Consider the following 24,203-nt stretch of genomic DNA (forward strand, 5'->3'; position numbering starts at 1 on the left):
AAGGGACATAACCTGTTATACCAAGCATCGAGCCTCAACACAAAATTGACTAAAACTCGGAGTTTCAAAGAATTCACATCAAAAAGTATCCAATATAGTTTCCACAAGACATTTTAAAAATTTTACAAACAATAAAGTTAAAAATTTTAAACTATATCATTAATATGTCTTGTTAATAAAATTTAACTTAATATTCTGATTGAAATTATCATGATAGTCTATAATCTAAGGCCTGTCTATCTCAAAAACGCCGAGAAATATATCAAAGTGGTGTCAATCTTATATTAATAAAGCAATTACGGCACAAAAAACACTTGCTTTTTCCCACGTGGCTTTTTGTAATTTTTTCGAAGAACAACCCATGAAGATGATTGCTACGACAGGTACAGTTATTTAAAGAACACGTTTTATTTGATAATTTTTTTGTCGTTAAATATTTTTAAGTATTTGCCGTGATAAAAATCCTGCTTTTTTTAAATTTTGAATGGTAATTTGTACTTCATATTTCTATTATAACATATTCGATGGATTTTTCCGTATCACTCATAACGTGTATGCGAAATTTCATGATAATCGGTTCAGTACTTGAGACGCGAAATCTGTATGAAAAACAAACACTTCTGTATGTAAGTGTACCCGCTTAAAGTCGGTGTGAAAAACGTCGCGTACCATTTTCATAATTCTCTTCATCAGTTTCCGACATGGATGAAACTATCCAAGTTTTCGATCGAGTACTATCTTTTGCCGGTATTCCAATTTTTGCTAAACGAAACTGGAATTCCAAAAAATGGCTGCTGTTTCAGTGTTTTAACTTTTTCATCGGTTTTCTAACTTTTGTTTTCACGACAGGATTTGTGCTCTCCAACTATTCTGATCTTCTGATATGTATTCAGGGTGCCTGTGTGTGGACGACGGGAGTCATTATGTTCATATCGCTTGGAATTTGTTTAGTTTTCAGGAATAAGTTCCGATCATTTCTGGAAGAAATAATTTTCAATGACTGTACGTCGGAAATGCCGCTGATACAAAATATTTTGCGGTTAAAACTGAATCGAGGAAAGTTGAAGGAGTTGCAGGAGTTGGTAATATACTCCCAGGAGAAATTATTCAGACTTACAAGGGTTTTGTTAAAAACTTACGTAGCAAGCGTTTGGCTGTGTGCAACTCTTTATTTGTGTGGCCCGATATACACTATGTGGATAAAGAGGGACAAATCGTTGCGTTTGCTTGGTAAATACTTTTGTATGAACAAATACTTTTTATACAATAAGTTATAAATATGAAAAAAACAAGTTCAAGATTTCAAATTTGAAATTTTATTATGAGCTAATGAGGTATTGGTTCCGAAGAATTCATCCTTCAATCTATAATATACGAGCGACCTGCCCCGGCTTCGCACGGGTGCAATGCTGATACTAAATATACTACAGAATATCTTACAACGTTGACAGTTTTCCAGTCATTAGACAATACAAACCGCTATGTCCCTGCGTTTTAAATCTGTAATATTTTTGAAAATATTCATTTAAATTACATTCTGCAACGGGCTGTATTGATCTAAATTAAATACATAATGTATTTATGATATTTTATTAGAAAAGTAATAATGGTGTATTGTTTAAAATCGCTTCGTAAGTAAACCATTTACGACACATATCTCGTATAGAGTAAAGGATAAAAATTGGTTTTTGTGGGTTATCCCTAAGAGATATACCATCGCGGACTTTTTTGAAGACCTTTTTAAAGTGTACAATAAAGTAGTACATTATTTTGATCTATTTCATAGGGTTCAGCCATCGTTTGCAATTTAAGCGCAAAAAATATGTTTATTTACGACATAACTTTAGAAACCTTTAAAATGATCTGTGTTTCTCTACTATTTTGTGCATGTATAATACATACAAACCTAAAAAAACCGTATCAAAATCCATTGTGTAATTTTAAAGATCTAAGCATACATAGGGACAGACAGCGGTAAGTGATTTTGTTTTATACTATCTAATGATATATAAAAGCGAAATACCACTCACTGTTTAATCACGAAATCTCCGAACTTATAACACCCACAAACTTGAAATTTGGTAGGTAGGTTCTTTATGAGGTGAAGACATTCGTTTAGAACAGATTCTATGAAACTCCACCCCTAAGGCGAAATCGGCGATTGGATGTTTGTAAGAAAGTCCTGTGTTTTTGAAGTAAGAGACTTGAAATTTAAAATGTATATATGGTATGGAGGTGTACTAATAATGTATCTTTAGAAATCAACCGCCTTTTACGGTTAAAACATGGGAAGGTTGTTTGTCATAGCTAGTCTTTTATAAGAAGATTACACTATCAAGTACATCAGCCCTGACGAGTAATTTAAATAAAGAACAACGGAAATATAAATACAATAGGATCTGTATTTTTGACTCTGCTTTTCATTTAAACAATACGCTATTATTATTGCTTGAAATTCATAAAGCTGGTCGAGTAATTTTTTTTTTAATAAACATCAAGTAAAATAAAATCTCATACAATAATCCTTATTATTATATTTTTCATAACGTGCATGACGAAACATAAAAATTAAAAGGAACGTGCACACTGCACAAGTTTACCTAAATATTGTTCCTTTTCGTTATATTCATGCCGGCGTAACGAGGGCATGCGGTGAAACAACTTTTATTATAACACTCATTCGCGTGCTTAGCTTTTGTTTAAGTTTTGCTTTATTTCAGCGTTCGACATGTGGTTTCCTTGGGGTTTGGAGAACTTTACCATATACGTTGCTTCGTTCCTGTTCCACGCATACGCCGGATACTTGTGCTGCATCGGTAACTCGCTATTTGAAAACTTTGCTTTTTACTTTATATCGACTGATTTCCATGTGTTTATGGAGTTTATTCGATTTGAAGGATTCTGGATGTGTTTACTGTGATAGAGTTTGAATGTTTTGAATTTATTTTGATAGATTTTTCGAAACTATAAGTTTTTATAGTCCATATAATATACATATATGATTTGTTTGGCGGACGAGTAAATTTGCCATCTGTTAGAAAGTGGTCACTACCGCCTAACTTAACTTAACGCTGTAAGAAATATTAATAATGGCATATATCGCCAATAACATAAGAACATAACATAAGCAGCCCGTAAATGTCCCACTGCTGGGATAAAGGCCTCCTCTCCCTTTGAGGAGAAGGTTTGGAGCATATTCCACCACGCTGCTCCAATGCGGGTTGGCGGAATACACATGTGGCTGAATTTCGTTGAAATTAGACACATGCAGGTTTCCTCACGATGTTTTCCTTCACCGCCGAGCACGAGATGAATTATAAACACAAATTAAGCACATGAAATTTCAGTGGTGCCTGCCTGGGTTTGAACCCGAAATCATCGGTTAAGATGCACGCGTTCTAACCACTGGGCCATCTCGGCTCATATCGCCAATGCCAAGCTTGAAATCTAAGATGTTATTTCCCTTGTTTACAATAACAATACTTAGTATTACTGTATGAAGGTAGAATATCTGATGAGTGGATGGGCTTGTAAAAAGCCCTAACACTAGGTATAGCACACACTCAATTTTTGTTCAGGATTCCGTCGTGAATTAATATTCTGAAATTTTACCATTTTCTGATAAAATAATTTGTTGCAATAAATAATAATGTCGTATCGACATTTATGGGATATCGACACTGTATTATTTGGTCTTGCCAAATCACTATTGTATTACTATTATCATATACCGCTGTTATTCCAATTCTAAAACAAAAGAAAAACGTAGGATGATTATTTTATTTGTGGTAAATTTATTATTCTTGTAGCGTATCCTGGTCTACAATCTACAATTATCCTACTAATTGGTCAAATAATTCGCCAGTTAAGAATTTTAACATTTATATTACTGCACCTGGATAAAATAGTCTTAGAGCTCGTGGAACATAGGGATGAGAGATGGCAAGCTGGTTGCACTTTAATATTATCACATTGCGTTGATCACTATATCAAGGTTAAAAGGTAATATAAGATTTGTGCTGTTACTTTTAATATAGCTTGGAAGATCGATGTTCGCTTGTTTAAATTATTATTTTTGGCATTTGCGTAATATTGTCTGACATAGAAAACTCGACGCAACAATCAAGAGCGGTAGTTATCGATATTTAAATAAATGAATGAATAATAAATCAAACATAAGATTTCACATAAAAAATAATTTCATATGTCTATCCTATTGACTCTTGAGGAGTTACTTCACTTGGAGCCAATCTTGTGTTTTTGGATCATGCTTACCGTTAAAATGCATTGTTATTCGAATTGAACCAATACAATCGTAATTATATAAGTTATAAGGCGTTTCTAATTCAGCTTGGGAGATTTGACCGTAATAAATTAAAATTAGAAGTTGAATAGGAGCTTCTAAAATAAAGTAAACGAGTCATTGTATCACATGTGCCGAACATGTGATACAATGACTAGTTTGTTTACATAGCTAGTTTAACAGAAAATAAAATGAACAGAAAATACTATGTATAATTTCTTTGTGCATTAAATTATATTATAATGACGATTTACTTTGAATTTTTCAATATTCTACTATTAATCAATACTAGCGACCCGAGCCGGCTTCGCACGGGTGCAGTGCTGATACTAAATATACTACAGAATGACTTACAACGTTCACAGTTTTTCAGTCATTATACAATACAAACCGCTATGTCCCTGCGTTTTAAATCTTTAATATCTTCGAAAATATTCATTTAAATTACATGCTGTTAAGGGCCATATTAATTTATATTAAATGCACAATGTATTTAAGGTACTTAATTGGATAAAGATTATTATTATTACATATAAATCTTCTTCTTGAATCAATCTATTTATTAAAAAACTTATCAAAATCCATTGTGTAATTTAAAAGATCTAAGCACACATAGGGACAGACAGCGACAAGCGATTTTGTTTTATGCTCTTTAATGATGATGATTATTTATTAGATCTTTGATACACTTAATACAATTCCTTTTTTAGATTTTCAAACAGATTGAATGCAATATGTCAGCCATTTTATTTAACTTTGATATTGGTCGCAACAATGTTAGTTTGCGTGTGTTCTGTGAAGATTGCAATATCGGTATGTATTATTTATACTAATATGATAAAGCTAAAATGTTTGTTTGTTTGAACGTGCTAATCTCTGGAACTACCCAACTGGGAAAACTATTTACGTAGCGCAAGTTAGATAGATTATTTATTGAGAAAGTTTATAAAAAAATATAATACATCGCGCGACGCTGACGGAGCGACTTGTCTTCGTCAAGGACCCAAGAAACAATAATGTTCCGCTGTATGTGTATGCATGTAAATTTTTTACTTAGACTCTTATTGTAATTAATAAAACTAAAATATTCGTAATTATATATATATATATATATATATATATATATATATATATATATATATTACTTGGTAGTAGTTCTTTCTGCAATCCCGTCTAGTTAGGTACCACCCATTGATCAAATATTCTACCGCCAAGTAGTAATACGTAGCATAATTGTCGTGTTCCCGCTTAAAGGGCGAGTGAGCTAATTTAACTACAGGCACAATGGACTTAAAAAAACTATTTTTAAATATCAAAAATGCTCTACTTAACTAAATACATAAGTTAACAAACATTGTTATGAAAAACAGTCTATAATTTCACTAACTTTCTTTCGTCGTTTTTTCTTTAGGTTTTAGGTATTTTTCGAACGAGTGTCATATTTTTAACAATTATTTAATTATTATAAGCGAATGTATTAAATTGTATTTTTAATAATTAGATTTCCTTTAAATTATAAAAGGTAAACCTGAATGATAAAGATCGCAAGCAAAAGAGCAAACCTCGTTGCCTGTTATTTAATTTTATTTTTATTTAAATTTGTTAGGCAACGACACGCAATGAAACTTACTTAGATTTTTAAAATGAACTCAAATTATTGCTTTTCATAACAAAGTTAAAATCAGTCTGATTTTAGATGACTACCTTAATTATTTATTAGTTGATTAAAATGACTTTGTGATGTAAGTTAATTAGGGGGAAAATCGTAGCTTAATCCGCCATATTTTTTTAATTGCGGGATGCTGAGTAATCATTTTTTTTCGTTAATTTTCAACGTCATCGGTAATTAAATATTTTTTGGGATATGATTTAAATAATACCTACGATTTTTTAATCGAATATAATTTTAAACTTTTAATCCAATATGTTTGTTATCAATTTCAGAACGTTATTCGATTAAATGTATTTGTATAAGAATTATTTACACGAATGCCTTAATTATAAACAAATGGCGGTAAGAATGCTAGCAGCATTTCCCAAAGTTTATTTAGTTAAACAATAGGTATAAGCAATGCATATAGCCTTTGCTATTGTTCGAAAACTAATAAGATGCAGTATTATAATAAGTTCATTTATTTTCAGGATAAACTTTCTCCAGATATAATGAAGTATTACGTTCATGAGTTTTGTTTCATCTTAGTTGTTCTCATGTTTTGTTATCTTGGCCAGCAAGTCGAGAATGAGGTGAGCACACAATCCTCGTTGCCTTAATATAACCTTTAGTTTAATTTTAAAAGTATTTTTTAATTATTTTTTTTTTTTTTAAGATATTTTGACACTGGCTTTATTTTCGCAATTTTTTAACTTGGTTTATTATAAAATTTAAAGCTCATGCCAAAAAATTATAAGTGAAGCATATTACTCAATACAATATTATATTAAAGATAAAAATGCGTGGATCTAGTATTTGTTTTCATTTCTAGGTAGGATATATATAATCTACTCTGACTACTGACTCTATAATTAAAATGTTCGAAAAGAGTAATGAGTTTCTTGACGGTTCTTTTCGGCAGAATCTACATTCCAAATCGGTTGCAACTTTACAGTTTATTCAATACTGAAACGATAACGATTCAAAAGTGCTCTTACGTGCTTACTTGAATAAAAAATACTTAGATTTTGATTCTGCCATTGCAATATAAGTTTTTTTTATTATTGATATTGGGACGTAATATTTTTTTGTGAAGAAATTTGCACATTGACTTGATTTTGTTAAAGTAGCAGTCTGTGAATATTCCACTGCTGCGCTAAGGCCTCATCACTCCATTGAGGAGAAGGTTTGGAGTTTATTCCACCATGCTGCTCTAGTGCGGGTTGGTGAAAACAAATGTGGTAGAATAATTACCTGTTTGAATAATTACCTATTTCTTATTTTTAGAGTGAACAATTAGAAGCAGCTGTTACAGAAAAATGGTACATCTTCAGCTCTAAGCACAAGGTCAATATACGAATCTTCAAAATAGCGCTCAGTCAAAGGATGCCTATATATATTTTTGGCTCTATAACTCTTTCTTTACCGACATTTACTTGGGTGAGTTTGTTGAGAAGTTTGTTTTAAAAAAGAATATAAAGACGAATTATGATAAATCTTTGATAAATTGATGAATGTAACAACCGTTTATTTTTTTTTTATGATGTCCACCTGATGGTAAGTGGTCACCACCGCCCATAGACATTGGTGTTGTAAGAAATATTAACCAGTACTTACATCTCCAATGCGCTACCAACCTTGGGAACTAAGACGTTACGTCCCTTGTGCCTGTGGTTACACTGGCTCACTCACCCACAAGCCAGAACACAACAATACTGAGTACTGCTGTTTGGCGGTAGAATATCTGATGAGTGGGTGGTACCTACCCAGACGGGTTTGCACAAAGCCCTACCACCAAGTGTTTGTTCTTCTGTTCTACAAAAAAGTAATAATGTAAACTGTTTATTTTAATTTGATAACTGAGATCAGTGTTGTAAGGAATTATATTACTCACGGTGAAGATCTCTATGGGTGATAAACACATATGGCCCATTTGCTTAGAATATGGACGACAAATGAGCAATGCATCCGCCGTGATTAGTATCATCAATATTAAATTGTCTATATCGAAGAGCAGTTGTGCATTTAGTATCAAGTTGACCATTTGTTTATCGAAAAGAAAAATGTCAAGTTGAAAAAGTGGATACGCTTAGATATTCCACTAATAGAAAATCCGAACGTAACGTTTTAAAATGGGCGAGTTGGGTTGTTATTGTCATGTTTTTAGATTTATTGTAATTCAATTGTTTAGTGTGGTGAAGGAAAACAGCATGATGATCTACGACGTATTCTAGTATTCTACCTATAACCACCAACATAGCAGAATCTTTTGATGAGATCCGTTTTTTTGTTTTAATTTAAAAGATGCCAATATGTATACCATATACATATGCCCTGGAATGTCTCCAAATTTTCCAAATATATAACAACTTATTTATAGTAATAATGGAAAAAAATAGTATCTGACTGTAAAATAATTTAATTAAATAGACGTTTTAAAAGGCAACCGTTTATATCTTAGGGGATAGGGATGTAGGCTATGTGTGTTCCTTGGATCTTTGGTTCGAACCCGATTTCGACTAATAAAAAATGTTTTCCAGTCAAGACTTAGTAACAGTTCATAGTTTGGATATTTAAAAAAATATTTGGTCCTGTACCTCAACGTGGGAATGAGGAAAATAAATAAAGCACTAGTGTTTGCGCAAGCACACGTACACAAATATAAATATGTACATAATTATATGATTATGGAGGTGGTTTTCTAACTGCACAGTTTGTTGGTTCAGTTGGCACTGAAGTAATTATTAACTATTATTATTAGTATTAACGTTTTTAAAATTAATTTTGTTTCAGTTTATTAAGACAGGGATGTCTTTCTTCACTTTAGTGATGTCGGTGTTAGAAGATTAATCACAATCAAGAAGTTGGATCAAATAAGAACACATAAGAATTATATGTTCTTATAATTATGTGTTTATTAAGTACATTTTGATAAGTAGATACTTTTGCACTAACACTTTGTTGTTATTTATAATTTTATTATTAAATCAAATGCCGATGATGGTGACTTTTCATCAAATGAGCCTTCTGCGATTGCGTATATCTTAAAAAATGTTCAAAAGGGATAAAATATACTTTAATTCCTTTAACTTTTATATTAGGCCATATATGAAATGGAGATGTCACTTTAATATTTATTAAGTTCTTTTAGCTGTATGTTATTTCAATAAAGGAATATCTATAATTGTTTGGCCTTTATTAATTGTTGTTAATCATGCTTCAATAACAAATATACTAGTTTTTATCATAAACCAAATATATAGGACGATTACAATAGAATTGTAAAATGTGGTACTTCATTTTCAAAAAGTTTTTTTAGCCAGTTTCTGAAAATTAAATGTGTTTACATTATACATATAATATATTTTATATTCAGTATATAAATATTTTTTTTGAAATATTACTTTATAAATAAAAATAAATTATATTATAAAGTAATACAAAGCGGCTTATTACTAATTATTGTTGTATGTGTGTGTGTGTGTGTGTGTGTGTAAAAAATGTAGTTTTAGGATAATTAGTACTTTTGAAAAATCTATTTGTTATTTGTGAATATGTTGATGTACTAAATATTACAACTACTTTAGTTGTTTACTGATCTAAATATGAGTTATTGAGCGTATATTTTGGTTCCAATTCATCACTATATATTTAAGAATAAGTTTTGTAACAAATATGTTGTATTTTAAGTGATTTCAAGTTGTCGTGTGCGATAACTGACCCAAACGGGGACATTATATTAATAATCTGCCTTTAACTATCCTTTGAGTTGGGAAGGCTTTTAAATTCACAGGGATAGTTTTTATAAGTCTGTCAAAGCGCTCCGAGTTTTATATTTATTTAAATCTAGCTGGTCGTTCGTTGCAGCGCTGAGGTCCGATATTTCTTTTTTTGCCTTTCTTTTTGACGTTGTATCCTGTGAGCTGTATTCGATGAGTTCTCAGCCTCATAACTTTGTCTCCTTGGCGTTACTTCCTTAGAATAAAGGTTTATTTGTGATGACAGAACAAAAATGGTTCTACTACTTCGGTGTAATTAAGGATATATTTTATGCAATAAAATTAAACCAAAAAAATTATAAAAATAATAATTCACAAATCATATTCACAGTTCTTTTTTCGCCATTACTATAATAATTACTCAAAAATATAAACATTTATACATTAAATTTGTTTTAAAATAAACAACAAGGTATGAAGTTGTCCATTTCCAGTGACTTCACACCTAGTTGGCGGTTTAGGGAGCAACTTCATCATATTGCTTCGAGTGACCCTGCGCGCGCCTAAAAAAAACACTCTCATAATTTTATAACAAAACACGATCGCCGAACGTCAATGTGTGCTAAGTAATGCGATATATGAGGCACTTATCAATATTATGAGTGAGATACGGAGTGAGTTTCTACAGAATAGCACTGTAGATAAGTAATCGCCTAAAATATCTTAGAAAATATTGTATGATGTAAAATGACTAAACGTATTTAGTAGAACTAATAACATTTTGTACGGTATTTCCTTTTGTATATACGTTAAATCATTTGATATTTTACAATAAATCACCTTTTAATAGTAAAACGCATAACATCCAAAATCTGATATAAGCCTTAATTAATACACGCCGGGAATGTTTTAATTAACTGATAATTTTATATAATCTCTCATAACGTAAGTGCATAATTGTTGCTGTTAAAACATATTTTGTTTGTTTAATAATGTTTATATTCGCTTAATTTCTCTGAATAATGAAGCGTGAAGTTAATCCGTTTTGATAAAAAAAAAGTTTTAATTTAAAAAGTTTATTTGTATGCTTACTAGTTAGCTGTACGTACTTTGTATGGGTAAAAAATTGGTTCTTACTTCAAAGAACAATGGCTTTATTTATTTATTTAAATACTTTATTGAGCACCACAAAGTAAATGGGACAAAAGGTGGACTAAAGGCCAAGATGCAAGACATTCTCTGCCAGTCAACCTTTAGGTCAAACAGAAAACCACGAAGGCGGTAATTAATAATTGACAATATATAACAATATACATACTTATGTATAAATCTATAAAAAACACATATAGCATCACAATATAAATACTGATCTCTGTAGTAAAAAATATATAAATAATAATCACGCAAAATAGAAGTCAGTCAGGGAAATAGGGGCTTTCTGACAATAATATGTGCTCACTTAGAATATTTATATACTTTTGTCATTGAGTAAAATATTTGAAAAAAATATCTTTATTCAACTTTAGGTTACTTTTGTATAAATATTTCATTTTCATAGTGAATAATTCGGCTTTAATAATGGTCGCTCAACAACTGATGCTTACACTGCATGTGAGAAATCACAGAACAGTATTTTGGCGTATTCTTTGATTTAACCAGAGCATTTGATTGTGTAGAACGAAGCGTTTTTGTTAAAGAACATTACGGTTTTAATAGTAAAGCTCTTGATCTCATTGCTTCCTACTTGAGTCAAAGAATTTAACAGAAGTCTATTGATGGAATAATACTATTCTCTCTAGATCTATACTAAGGATGGGCGTTCCACAAGGATAAAATTTGGGTCCTTTTTATTTTTGTTATATGTAAATGATCTTCCTTTCTATAATTTATTGCTAATATTCACTGTTGCGTCACAATTTATTTACAACAATATTATTTATATTCATAGTAACTTTGATTACATTGATAGTTTCAGTGACAATCATTGTTTGTGCACGAGACGTAAAAGTACGCTTATAACGCCAAATTTTCTACACATTTACCGTTAGCTCAACGTTCGAAGGAATCCATCGCAGTTTCAGATACTTACCGCTTGATTGTAATTTAATTAGTGCATTTAAAATTTTTTAAGCTACTAAAATTCCCCTTTTACCCCTAACGCAGCCTATGAAATGCAGTATGGCACTTTTGCTGTTTGAACATTAAAACAATAATTACCCTTTTAAAATTTCTACAAGGCTGAATATAAGAAAAGAAGAAGGCTGATACTTTAGTAAAACAAGCATTACTTGTAAGGACAAAGGCCGGGAACGCACCTGTAACCCCCCTGGTGTTGCAGATGTCCATGGGCGGTGGTAATCACTTTCCATCAGGTCATCGTTTGCCACCTATAATTATAAAAAAAAAAAAATGAAAAATGTCAACCCGTCGCTTAGGCTGCGTTCTAGATATGTTCCACTCGATTTCTAATGTAGAAATTAAATTCTCCAAACTGTAATTTATGTGGGATAGAGGATGACATACATCATTTCCTAGTGGAATGTGCCCGGAATGCTGCCACGAGACAGGAGTTGACGCGACGTTTCAATGTATATTTGAAGGATGTCGGCGTTTTTCAAAACGCACTGTCTATACCCGACTCAGATATGGCAAAAATGATTTACCAGCTTAAGTTAAAATAAGTTGTGATTATAAGGTTATCATTATTAGTGGTGTAGGAAATGTTATTAAGGGAACGATTGTACTGACATTTAGTTTTATCGCTTAAAAATTGCTAAAAAACGCCAAGTTTCCGACTCAAAGTGTAAAAAAATTGTAAAAAAAAAATTCAAAGTGTAAAAAAAAAAGTAATCACTGAGTTTCCTGCTAGTTCTTCTCAACAGAATCTACTTTCTGAGCCGGTAGTAGCTTAAAATTTAATTCAACACTACAACACGAAGATTCTAAAGTGCTTTTATAAGTCTACTTGAATAAAAAATATTGAGAATGCTCTTTTTTTCTCAAGAACGCTTGGAGGTATCTCCAAAAAGAGTTTTGACAGACAGTGAAGAGATTTTTTTTAAAGATTTATTTTTTATTTACAGATCCGGAACCTTAAGATTGGAGAACAAAATTAAATTAAATGGAAAATGAAAACAAAGTTTGTTTTGTTTTGGTAGAATTTGTATTTCTACATCTTATAATATTATATTCTTTATTGGTTTTACTATAAATATTGGTCGTCATACCAAATGTAAACAAGGATTACTCAATAAGATTTATCTAGTGAAATTCTAAGGAAAATAATAACGAGGCCACTCCATTAGCACAAATGGAGGAATCGGCTAAGAAAATAATTTGAGTAAATCTGAGGCGGGTAATTCTGTGGGTTTATATTTAAAGTAAGATTTGTGTGATTTCTTTGTAAGATAGGCAATTCGGGTATTAGGATTTTTGACGGTTATTTTGATTTGAATTACAGATTTCAAAGTGACCAAATTTACTTGACCTCATGAGGAAATAGAGACATCTTCCTTCTGTTTTGATGAGAAGGTTTGAAGCTTATTTATGAACATGAAAAATCAAGCTCAGTGGCTTATAAGGCGGGTGAAACTGCATAACGTCGCTATGGAACTTTTAATTGTTTGCATTAGTGAGTGACGCTCGTATTTCTTTGTATGCGTGAGATGACTAATGAAATAATAAAAACCTCAAAAAAAAACAATAAACAAATAGGATTATATTTAATAATGCACTTGCAATTTCGTCAATGAAGAGTTCCATATTTAAATAAAATTTTTTACAATAAAATCTTCTCCAAAACGCGTTGCATCTTCTGATAAAAGTTTTATGTATAGTGGTAGTAGATTTTTAGGTATCACTATAAAAACGTCTTCTCATTTGTTAATGTAGATATTGTAGCAATACACTGGAAGTTGTTGAATATACAAATATACAATTAAAATTTGACAGATGCTAGCTTGCTTAAGATGTTTTTTCCACACTGCCAAATTACGTGAATTTTATTCTTACCTTATCCCTATAAAAAATATTTCATACTAAAAATAAGAATGAGTTTATATTTTTGTATTGTCTACTGAATTAAGATCTTTTTAAATGAATGATAATAAATAAAATAAAAAAAATGCTATTCGAGACATGAGAGGTTGCACTATTTGAATTTCTTTAATTAAATGCAAAGTTCGATTTAAAAAAAAAAACCTGTCTACACATTTCTCTTATGTAACGCATCACATTAAGAACCAATAAATATTCTACGTTTACGTAAAGGCCTTTTTTCTCTAGGGTTGAAAGCAATCTACGTCATATGCGGGTTGGTAAATTTTCATGTTTCAGGTGGTTTTATCGTATTTTTTAGATTTCCTCACTACGTTTCTCACAGCAGTTAACGAGATAAGTTTGTAAACAAAATTAACATTTAAAAATGGCATATTTATTCACTTCTTTTTTTAAACATTGGTTGTTCTTTTCTTTTTATAAGTGTATTATAATAGGCTTTGCTATATGAAGTTATTGTAATAATATGAGCAATTATTCAAGAGCAATATTTCTTTGATCGTTATAGTTGAAATGTTGAAAATCCTAAACGTTTTAAGGCTTCTAATAATTGATATGTTATTATAGCAGATAATTTTAGAATATAAGATTGCGGATTAATTTGAAACCTTTAAATAAAATTAATCATTATCTATCAATTAGTTGTCAGAGCACCTTAGCTCCTTGGCTACGCATTGGCTGCATTGGTAACCAACTAGGTATAAGTTGGTCCATTGGCTCGCTCTATATTATACTTTTATTATTTTATTAACAGCATTACTATGTGTGTAATATTGACTACATTATAAAATATTTGCGTTGCTTGTCAACAATATAGTTCCAAGTTAACAAAAACTGCAAGGCAAGATGTTTCACAGTCGATAGTAAGTAGCGTAGCAATATGCAGGCAAAGACTTGCAATATGCCCCTAAGAGCCCAACTAACCTCTCATTGTTTTCGGCTCAACGGGGCCGGGCTTACTGCGTTGTATATTCGCTAAATAAGAATGCAACGTTTATATTGCCTCTATTATGTATAGTATTTATATATATATGTCTGTTGTATAAGTGTTGTCTTGGTTGTTTACCAATTTTATAAATTCTAATTTTTCCTGAATTATAATTTTGACTTTTATTTATATTATTAATCAATATATGTGCGGTTGACATGACATAGAAATTGGCGGGAACGCAGTACTTTTTTTTTCATTTTGTGGCGCACACGAATGTTGTTATTAATTTATTTTTCTAAGTGACTTATTATTAACTCGAATAAACAAATAGTAATTATGAAATCATTAAACTAAAACGTAATTATTATGGTAATAAAAAACCTACCGTTTTTTTTTTCATATAATTTCCAAATATACAAAAAAGGATATATATGTGTAAACAAAATTTAACGCGATTGAAAACATGTAATTTTTCATACAATAGATAAACTATTTAATAGCTTTGTTTTCATAACAGGATTTTCTATCAAAAATTCATTAAATTTAAAAACGTTAAACGTACTAGTACATTTAATTTAGTTATTGTATTTGTTTTTGTTTCTGCTTTTGAAAGTGTGCATTCTTTGTATTTGAATGGGTTGTAGGAAAGCATTTCAGAGTATCTTGCGGTGACGCCAGTGAGTGGAACTTTCGTGGCGAAGTTAATATCACCGGAACCGCCTCGTTTTCCTGTGAAGGCTTTTAAACAAAGATGTGACAATACACTTAAATTTGTTGTTCATTTTTATTACTATGGACCTCTACTTATTACCATTTTGAGGAATTGAAAATAAAATACTTTTTTTTTCATATCCTGAACCACCACTTCTGTGACTTCTGTGTTGATTCAGAGAATGTTGAGCTGACAACATTGTCTAGATCAACCGGCAGGCACATATCTGGTTCCAAGGTGCAAAGAAGGATTACATCCCATCCTAATCCGCTGACCTATAGTGACATACAAATCTAGGCTGGGAAGAGCGAACAACCTCCATTGTATGCCGAACGAGACAGTAGTCCAACGAACCCAGAGAACAATCGATGGTAGTCTGGTAGCTATCCGGATGAGAAGTCAGCAGAAGGTGTGTGATTAGTCAGAAGATTTGAAGGTGTATGATCGATGAGTAATAAAGTGAAGTGAAGAATATGTAAAGTGAAGTCAAAAACAGATTCAAGCAGTTTAGTGTTATGGGCATTAAAATCATCAAGAAAATCGATATCTGCGGGTGGGATCTGCTGTAGCAGGCAATCTGTAGTATTCAACGAGTCGGCCAGATTTGGTTTTACCGCTGTGGGACCTAAAGGTGCACGCGTAGATCTGCGGATGATCATCACAGTTTACACGCAGCCAGATGATGGAAAGGTCCCGCCCTTTAAGGCTGCCGAGGTGATGAGAGCATATGTCATCTCTGACTTAAACGTATACCCCAGCCTGCGGTATAATTGTAATGTTCCAATTTGTACCTGGGTAGGAGAGAAAAGAGGTATCAGCCGGAGAGGATATCTTTTCCATTCGAGGAGGAAGCTTATATTCCACCACGCTGTTCTAATGCGGATTGGTGTAAACACATATATCACGTATTTACATGTGTGAGATTTTTTTATAAGACAGGCTTACTCACGGTGTACTCACCCAGCTGAATACGAGAAGATCTATAAATTTAAATTGGAAAAAATGATGTGACTGGTTGCCCTGATTTGAAAATACAATTACCGTTTAAGATGTTCAGGTGTTCTAATCACTTGGACATTTTAGCTCATGAATAAAAGCTTGTTATTAGATTTTCACAGTATGGAAATAATTACTATAGTATTGCGTATGGTAAGAGATGGTAGTCATGAACTATAATATTTTTTATAACGCGTAGAGATGACCCAGTGGTTCAAACACGTGAAACATAACTGAAGAAGGCGGAGTCAAACCTGGGCAAGCACTACTAAAATTTAATTTGTGTATATTTCATCCCGCTCTCTTGTAATACCGAGGGAAGCCTGCATGTTTCATACGAAAATTTGCATTCGCTTTAAAGTAACGTGGTGGAATGAGCTTTAAAAACCCCTTCAAAACAACCATCAGCTGTGATCAAGCAGTGGGACAGCAGCAGTTTTGATATAATAAACAAGATGTTACTGAATATTTTTCATATCCAAAATTCGAAGTTTAATTTCGTTATTAATTAGCGTCGTAACAGAATTTGCATTATTCATTTTCACGTTAGACAAGATAGTAGATCGATATCACTTTTAAAACTAGAATAAAGTTTTCGCCTGTTTGATATTTGATACAGAAAGGTCAAGATCATTCAATAACCTGAAAAAGTATGTCATCTAAAAATACAAAAGAACACTTGGTCTAGAAACTTTAAAAGAGCATTTTCCCTCAACATCGTATACATCGTATGACTATAGATTGGTATGTTCATACCAATTTCAAATGATTTCTCACAAAACTATATCTATAGTTTATTCCGATCGAAGATATTTATTAATTATTCTATGAGATTTGCTGATGGCTCAGCTATATTGTGCAATACTGACAGATCTTGATTAATACTTATTTATATTTAATACAACTCTATTTCACTAACTAGTCACATCCAGTTTGATTCTTGTTTTTTTTTTGTTGTTGAATATCATAGATTATTCAAGCTCTCGACCAATTCGATTCGTCATTTCGATGTCAAATGTTGTTAACTGTGTCTCGTCAACGATTTCAGTTTAAAATGTTGACGAGACAGGCGTGTATTTAATTTTTTTTTAGACTATAAGTATCAAAGTGGTTGGTAATATATATATTTTAAATACTACTGGCAATCCTCCATCTTAAGGAATTAAAAATATTCCTTTTTACCCCTCGAATTAAGCTTTAAGCTTGTTTTTGGAGTGGGCTCAATAGCCCATGGGGTCAGGATCAAACCTGCGATTTTTACATCGCTAAGCAGCTCGTAAGCCATAGCGCTATTAATGTTTTAATTTTTTTTTTCTTATGGTGTAAGTTACTCTTAATTTGTATTGAAATTTTGAATGTGTTAATTAGGAAGTATATCGAGAGTATCGTTTGCAAGTTATCTCGTTCAATACTACTAATGATCCACTTCGATTTCGGATACAATGGCATTGTCATAAAGGATCAACATCAAGTCAACTGGTGATGATAAGGCTTTGTTTAGATCAATCTGGTAAATAAATAAACAATAAATAAACTCGCTAATTTCTATACCGTCATATAGCCATACTTTGTTTTGCTATCTTGCAAAGATTTTGAGCTCATTCTATCACGTTACAATTTATTATTTGGATATATAATATGTGACAAACTTTGATATCTACATATCTATCATAATTTAAATAAATGTATATAAACAAATAACAAATATACCAGATATAATAGAAATTACTAGTAATTTGAGTTCGGAAAATGATCCTTTCCGAACTCAAACTATTTCTCAAGGTCATGTACAGTTTGAGAATAAAAGCTCGCTACAACATGTATTTGTCTTTCATATATAAGACAAGCCGTCTTATATATAAAAAGCAAATACATTTTTTTATAGTCTCGAGCCGATGAAAAATAATTAACTCCTAATCGTTGGCGGTAGGGACTTTGTATCAAAGACTGCCTGAGTAATTTAACACGAGACTGCAATAAGTAGTATTGTTGTGTTTCGATTTGAAGGATAAGTGAGCCAGTGTAAGTAAAGGCAAAAGAGACTTAATTCCTTAGTTTCCAAGATTGGTGCATTGGCGATACAATTGATTAATCTTTCGGTTGGGCTTTTATGACTTTTTGCCACCAAGTAATTCATTTGCCGTCGCACTAACATATATAAAAACGTATACTTAAGCGAAATTAAAAAATATCATATTCAAGTAGCTTCGTAACGATTAAAAGATATTTAACTTTTTAATTGTCATTTTACAAGATAGATAAAGCGTACATCTATATTTACATTATATGCGAGAGTAACCCTGTCTGTATGCTTTCTGTTACTCTTTGACAGTCGAAACATCGGACAAAATTTAATCATATTTTGTACGAATTAAGATTGAACTCCAAAGAAGTTTTTTTATGCATAATACATAATCACTAAGCCCCAAAATGCGAGTGAATCTACAAATGACAACTAGTACAATATAAATAGATTAAATAAATATATACACATATATTTATTTGAATACATGTAACTTCTATTTCCTTTCCAAAGAACTCGTACTCGGTACTAAGTCTAGCTATTAGCTTATAATTACGTTCTTCGTGTACTCGTGGAAATCTATTGAATTAATAAAGTTACACATCGAGGGTTCCGTAGAATATTGGATTATGTATATTTAATTATAATATAGATAGTAAAAATAAATAATTTAGTCTTGGAAAAAATATATGGAGTATCATATACTTAAACCTATTACTTTATATACAACCGCCGATTTTAGATAACTTGGTCTTTTTGCAAGCTCGTCTGGGTAGGTAGCGAAATAGCACTACTTAGTATTGTTGTGTTCCCGTTTGAGGGGGCGTGAGGTCTACAAGGGCTTGTCAGGTACAGTTTACAGCTTAGTTTTTAAGGTAGGAGCATTGGCGATGTAAGACATGGGTAATATTTCTTACAGCGCCAATGTGTGTCTGTCTCATATAAAATGATCTTTTCATTAAAGAAGATGGCCATAATACTCGTAGAAACTATAAACGTTATTCAATTTGGCACATTGGTGCCAAATACTCATTTTATTTCTGTAATTAAATTTTGGTTTTGACAGCTAAGTTTTTAAAATTTTATCATAAAAATTTAAACAACAATATATTTTAATAATAATAACGATACGATACAATATCTTTAACAATATCCTCAAAGGAGAATATTGGTTAAGGTCGATGTCAATGACCTTTAATCTTTAAGGGTTAGCCAACATTACGTGAACTATTATAGTGCACAAGTAAGAAAGATATTCAGATGAACGAAACAGAAGAAGGACACAAATCGTCAATATTATTATTAATAAATAATAAAGATATTACAACCTTATCACATGCTAGCTTCTACAGCATATTCCTATCACAAGAAGTATAAAGAAAAAGAAAAATATTTGTCGAGATCTTAAATAAAATAATACTAATATATTCAAAATGGATTAGCGAAAAAATTGCGTTTTGAATATCGGCGTCGGAACTTTCGAAATTAAATTAAAGATATTATATTCATATAAGATATGAAATTGAATTGTATTATAATAAAAGATTCATTAATCAAGAACTGTTTGTAGTCTATAATATAGTAAGATATCTGCAAATCATATGGAATAAGCAAATCTAAAGTTTGTTTATCTTCGATTGGAGTAGACGAGATCAACGAAGGAGTTAAATTTAGTTAGGAGTATGATAAACATCAGTAGTAACTCATTTTTAATCGTTTCCTACCTTGAGACACAAACATAAACAAATACATAAAGCGTTTTTCTACCTTAAAACAGAGAACTCTAAAAATAGCTTCGTGAAAATAAACAAGCTCCAAGTGATCGCGCATATGAGTTTTCTCCCTTCAATTTTAACACGGAACTTTAATAGGTATCTATCTATTGCAGTACAAACAAAGCACTCAACAGTTTTAAAGTACAATAATACCTCAAGTTTCAAATTACATTTGACTGAATACTCCAACAATAAGTGGTACATTCATTTTTTTTCCAGCGCAATATGCGGTGAAGAGCCTCTCAACCTTTTTATAGCTGAGCTCTAAACAAGTGAACTCTTAAATGTCGAGCGCGTCCTTAACTACCCCATGCATCATTTTCTGATTTTCAGTCATTCGTATAAAAACAAGGTATTACAAATTTATTTCGCAGTTCGTTTTATTGAGACATGTCATAATGAACAATTAAAATTCATTAATTGTAAGTTTGATTCTGGTTTAATAATGATAATTTCAGATACAGTTTTCGATAAAGAATTTTCTTAAGTGTTCATACGTGAGGAATACTGGTTAATTAAATTAAGTGTACCTATAGTAATTTACTACTTAAATAAGGCTAGATGGTGATGCTGATATTATATACAGTAGTAGTAGTAACATTAGTTTTAAGATTTCTTTAAGTTTTGTAAAAACGAATGTGATTTGATGTTCTCGATTATTTTGATATTTTAAAGAATTAGTACGGGACGCTTTAATAATATATAAAAATATATTGCTCTATACTGGGAAGTGGGGTGTAAGAAATCGTATAGGAGAGTGTATGGATATGTTTTATTCAAAAAAATAGTTTTAGATTTTCACTGAATCATTTAAAGGGTTAAGCCTTACAAGTTATAAGCCACGGTTACGGCGTTTTATATATCTTTGTTTATTATCCCTGGAGGTGTAGTAGGATTTAAACGTGTTCCCGTTTATGTTGACGTTCTCAGTAGCTAATAAAGACTTGATTATATTTGCATTTTAAATCGTATTATAATGATGATATTATACGTCAAAATCACAAAATTGAATTAATTTAAAATATATTGTATTATTAAACTAAAATTTAAATTTCTTCTATATAAGTATTGCGCTTGCTTAGCGATTAATCGAAGTCAAGTCAAAGTCAAGTCAAAAATCTTTATTCAATATAGAAGTGTTTACACTTGCTTATTGATTGTCAAAAATCTACCACCGTTTCGGAATTTAGCACCTCAGACCTGAGAAGAACCGGCGAAAGAAACTCAGCGGGATATATTTTTTTATTTTTTTTTAACCATTTTCCATGTACAATGAATTAAAAACTATCATACGGATAAGACCTTAGAAGAACTTAGGTTATAAAGCTTAATGTTTGCAGAAATGTAGTACATAGCTTTTATGATATACCTAATAAAAATGATTACTAATAAATGTTGATTATTTTAAATTAACTCAAATACGACTCAAAGAATAAAATAGAAATTATATAACAGTATTTAAAACGGGATATTGAGTCCACGTTAGTACCATGTTGAGTCCACGGGACTAGTGAACAAGACATTCGTATATAATGTCGAAATATCGAGCTCCAGCAAATAAAAAAAAAAACATGGTAAATATCCCGTTTTAAATACTGTTAGTAATAAAAAAAATAACTATGTTACTTTAAAATCTTATACAGAAATTATATATTTGACAATGATCAGGAGATTTTGTATTTCGCGGGATTGTCAAACAAACGAGATACGAATTCATCTAGCTATATTTAAAGTGCTGTTATTTATAGAATGTAATGTGTTTTAGGTTTAAGAACATCGTGTCTGGTCTTAGCGCAAAGCAGGTCACCCGGCTCCAGCTTTTGTCTCGTCCCCATTCAGTCGCGATGTCATACCGTAATGTAATTTGTCAAGCCGCTGTCCGCTCTTAAAATTGAGAAACTAAGAGCATTACCACTAAAAGTCTGAATGATGAGACATGAAAATTTGCTGTATATTCTATTTTATGAGTATTTTCGTTGCTATTTTCCTAATGTGATAGCGTCTCGTTTACTCAAAATGTACTCGCATGTCTTCTCCAGTGTAGTCATAACCATTCTTTTTGTAATATCTGAGCCAATATATCGTTTCAATATTTAAAAAAAAACATACTCTTTTTTCTAATTAATTTTTTTTAAGGAAAACATTATCAACGCAAGGTTCAATATTTTGTCACTATTGTCAAAGTATTAATAAAATAGTCGCAATTAGTTAAAAGTGAATTCTTAAAGTGTATACAAGTATTATTATATGTAGGTTTCCTCAGGATTATTTTCTTCATCATCACCATGAATTATTAAAACGTACTCGCCTGGATATAAAGTCGCGATTTTAAGCCAAAACCCACATTTCCTATTAAATGTGCTGTCTCGGCTTAGTATAAATAATGACAATATATTAGTACTTTAATACTTCATACTCATATATGGTGACATTAAACAGTAGATCTTTGTTGGGATGATTTTTCACAAAATAACATTTAATTTTAGTAAAAAGGTTTTATTGTATATAAAAGTTTAATTCCTATATTGTTACCTATTTTCAGAACATTGAAACTATAGAAAACACTATACAGGTCATAAAAGTTCCATTCTCACAGTTCTTGGCGCAGAACACTAAAAAGTCATAAAAAGAGAATAAAGCCTATTCCAATTAAGTTAATTGCATTTTATTAGTGCACGTTTTCATTATTACATTATTAACCGACTTTTTTATTTATATTTTATAGTCGATTCGGTTTTGAGATAAGTGGAAACATTTAAATCATATTCTTAGCGGCAGAATACTTAGTATTCCGGTTTGAAGGGTGAGTGAGCCAGTGTAACTGCAGGTACGTTCCAAGGTTGGTAGCGTATTGGCAATGTAAGGAATGGTAAATAATTCTTACAGAGACAATGTCTCTGGACGATGACGACCCATACGCTTGACCTCCTAACTATTACATAAAAAATATATCATTTGTTTGGAAATGTAAAGAAAATTGTTATTCCTTTTTTATATTAAAAGTAAGAAGAGAGGAGAAAATGGTTTTGACGTGAAACATCTATTGGTGCTCCTTGGGGGTAAGACTATTCGTATGCTGTAACGGCAAACGTCATGACTTTTGAGCCGCCATGCTCCTGTCTGCCTCCGACTGTATATACCATACACTTTATTGCTATAATTATTAAAAGAATAATATTAGTATCGATCTTAAGTCTCTGTATTTATTCCTTGATTTTCTTTTATTTATAACTAGAAAAACCTGAGGCTTTACCCGTGCGAAATTTATAAAACACAAACTTCCAACCGCCGTTTTACCTCTCTGTAATCTGTTATTAGCCGATGTCTACAGCCTATCAGGAACCTAAAAGTGATAGATTAAGGATTCATCCAATAATCAACAATAATTTTTAAGATTTATTTCAGCCATTTAAGATGTATAAGCTATTTCTCGTATTACCAATGCGTTGGTTGATTTTGGTTATGTATATAATTATAATTATGAAGTTCTCTGCATACAGTAATCGCAATTATTACTATACATATTTTACTATATTTTACATGAAAAAATTTGTGTAGTTTTATTAGTAATCAAAACTAGGAAATTATTTAAAAATTTACAAACCTAAACAATGCATTTTGTCATTTTCAACTTTTCAAACAAACACCCACACATAGGCAGGTATCTTCCTATAAAATACGACTTAAATCTTCCAAAGTTAGTCGCGTAAAGACGAAGAGATTTATCAGAACTTTAACATTTAAAAACTACCGCGACGTTTTCTTATAATGTGAACGTGCTCTAAGACAGAAGCCGGTAGTCTTGATTGCAAACGACCTTTTTATGGTCCTATGAATGGTAATTAGGAATTAGCGAGCATTCAAGTATTTCGGTACCTATTCGAGGAAAAATGTAAGGTGTTTAATAATTAGTAACACTCCATATACATAAAATAGCTATAAAAAGGAAGTCTCCTGTTTTTTGTTTATGATATCGGTAGGCGGACGATCAAATGGGCCATCTGATGGTATGTGGTCACCACCGCCCATAGACAATG

At 31.4% G+C, this 24,203-nt stretch overlaps 1 protein-coding gene across 1 annotated transcript; it reads left to right on the forward strand.

Moving 5' to 3' along the window:
- The first annotated feature begins 701 nt into the window (after positions 1-701).
- On the forward strand, positions 702-8,804 carry LOC125072729 (odorant receptor 85b-like). The gene is made up of 7 exons (XM_047683409.1): positions 702-1,230; positions 2,721-2,816; positions 3,810-4,002; positions 5,014-5,116; positions 6,446-6,547; positions 7,242-7,394; positions 8,748-8,804. Exons 1-7 carry the CDS (start codon positions 702-704, stop codon positions 8,802-8,804), a joined length of 1,233 nt encoding a protein of 410 aa, XP_047539365.1.
- Positions 8,805-24,203: the final 15,399 nt, after the last annotated feature.

Source organism: Vanessa atalanta, chromosome 22 (genome assembly GCF_905147765.1).
Source record: "Vanessa atalanta chromosome 22, ilVanAtal1.2, whole genome shotgun sequence".
NCBI lineage: Eukaryota > Metazoa > Arthropoda > Insecta > Lepidoptera > Nymphalidae > Vanessa > Vanessa atalanta.

Coding starts and splice junctions, on each gene's coding strand:
- LOC125072729 (XM_047683409.1), top strand. CDS start 702: ATGGATGAAACTATCCAAGTTTTCGATCGAGTACTATCTTTTGCCGGT. Junction 4,003..5,013: donor CACTATATCAAGGTTAAAAG/GTAATATAAGAT, acceptor TTCCTTTTTTAG/ATTTTCAAACAGATTGAATG. Junction 7,395..8,747: donor CTTTACCGACATTTACTTGG/GTGAGTTTGTTG, acceptor ATTTTGTTTCAG/TTTATTAAGACAGGGATGTC.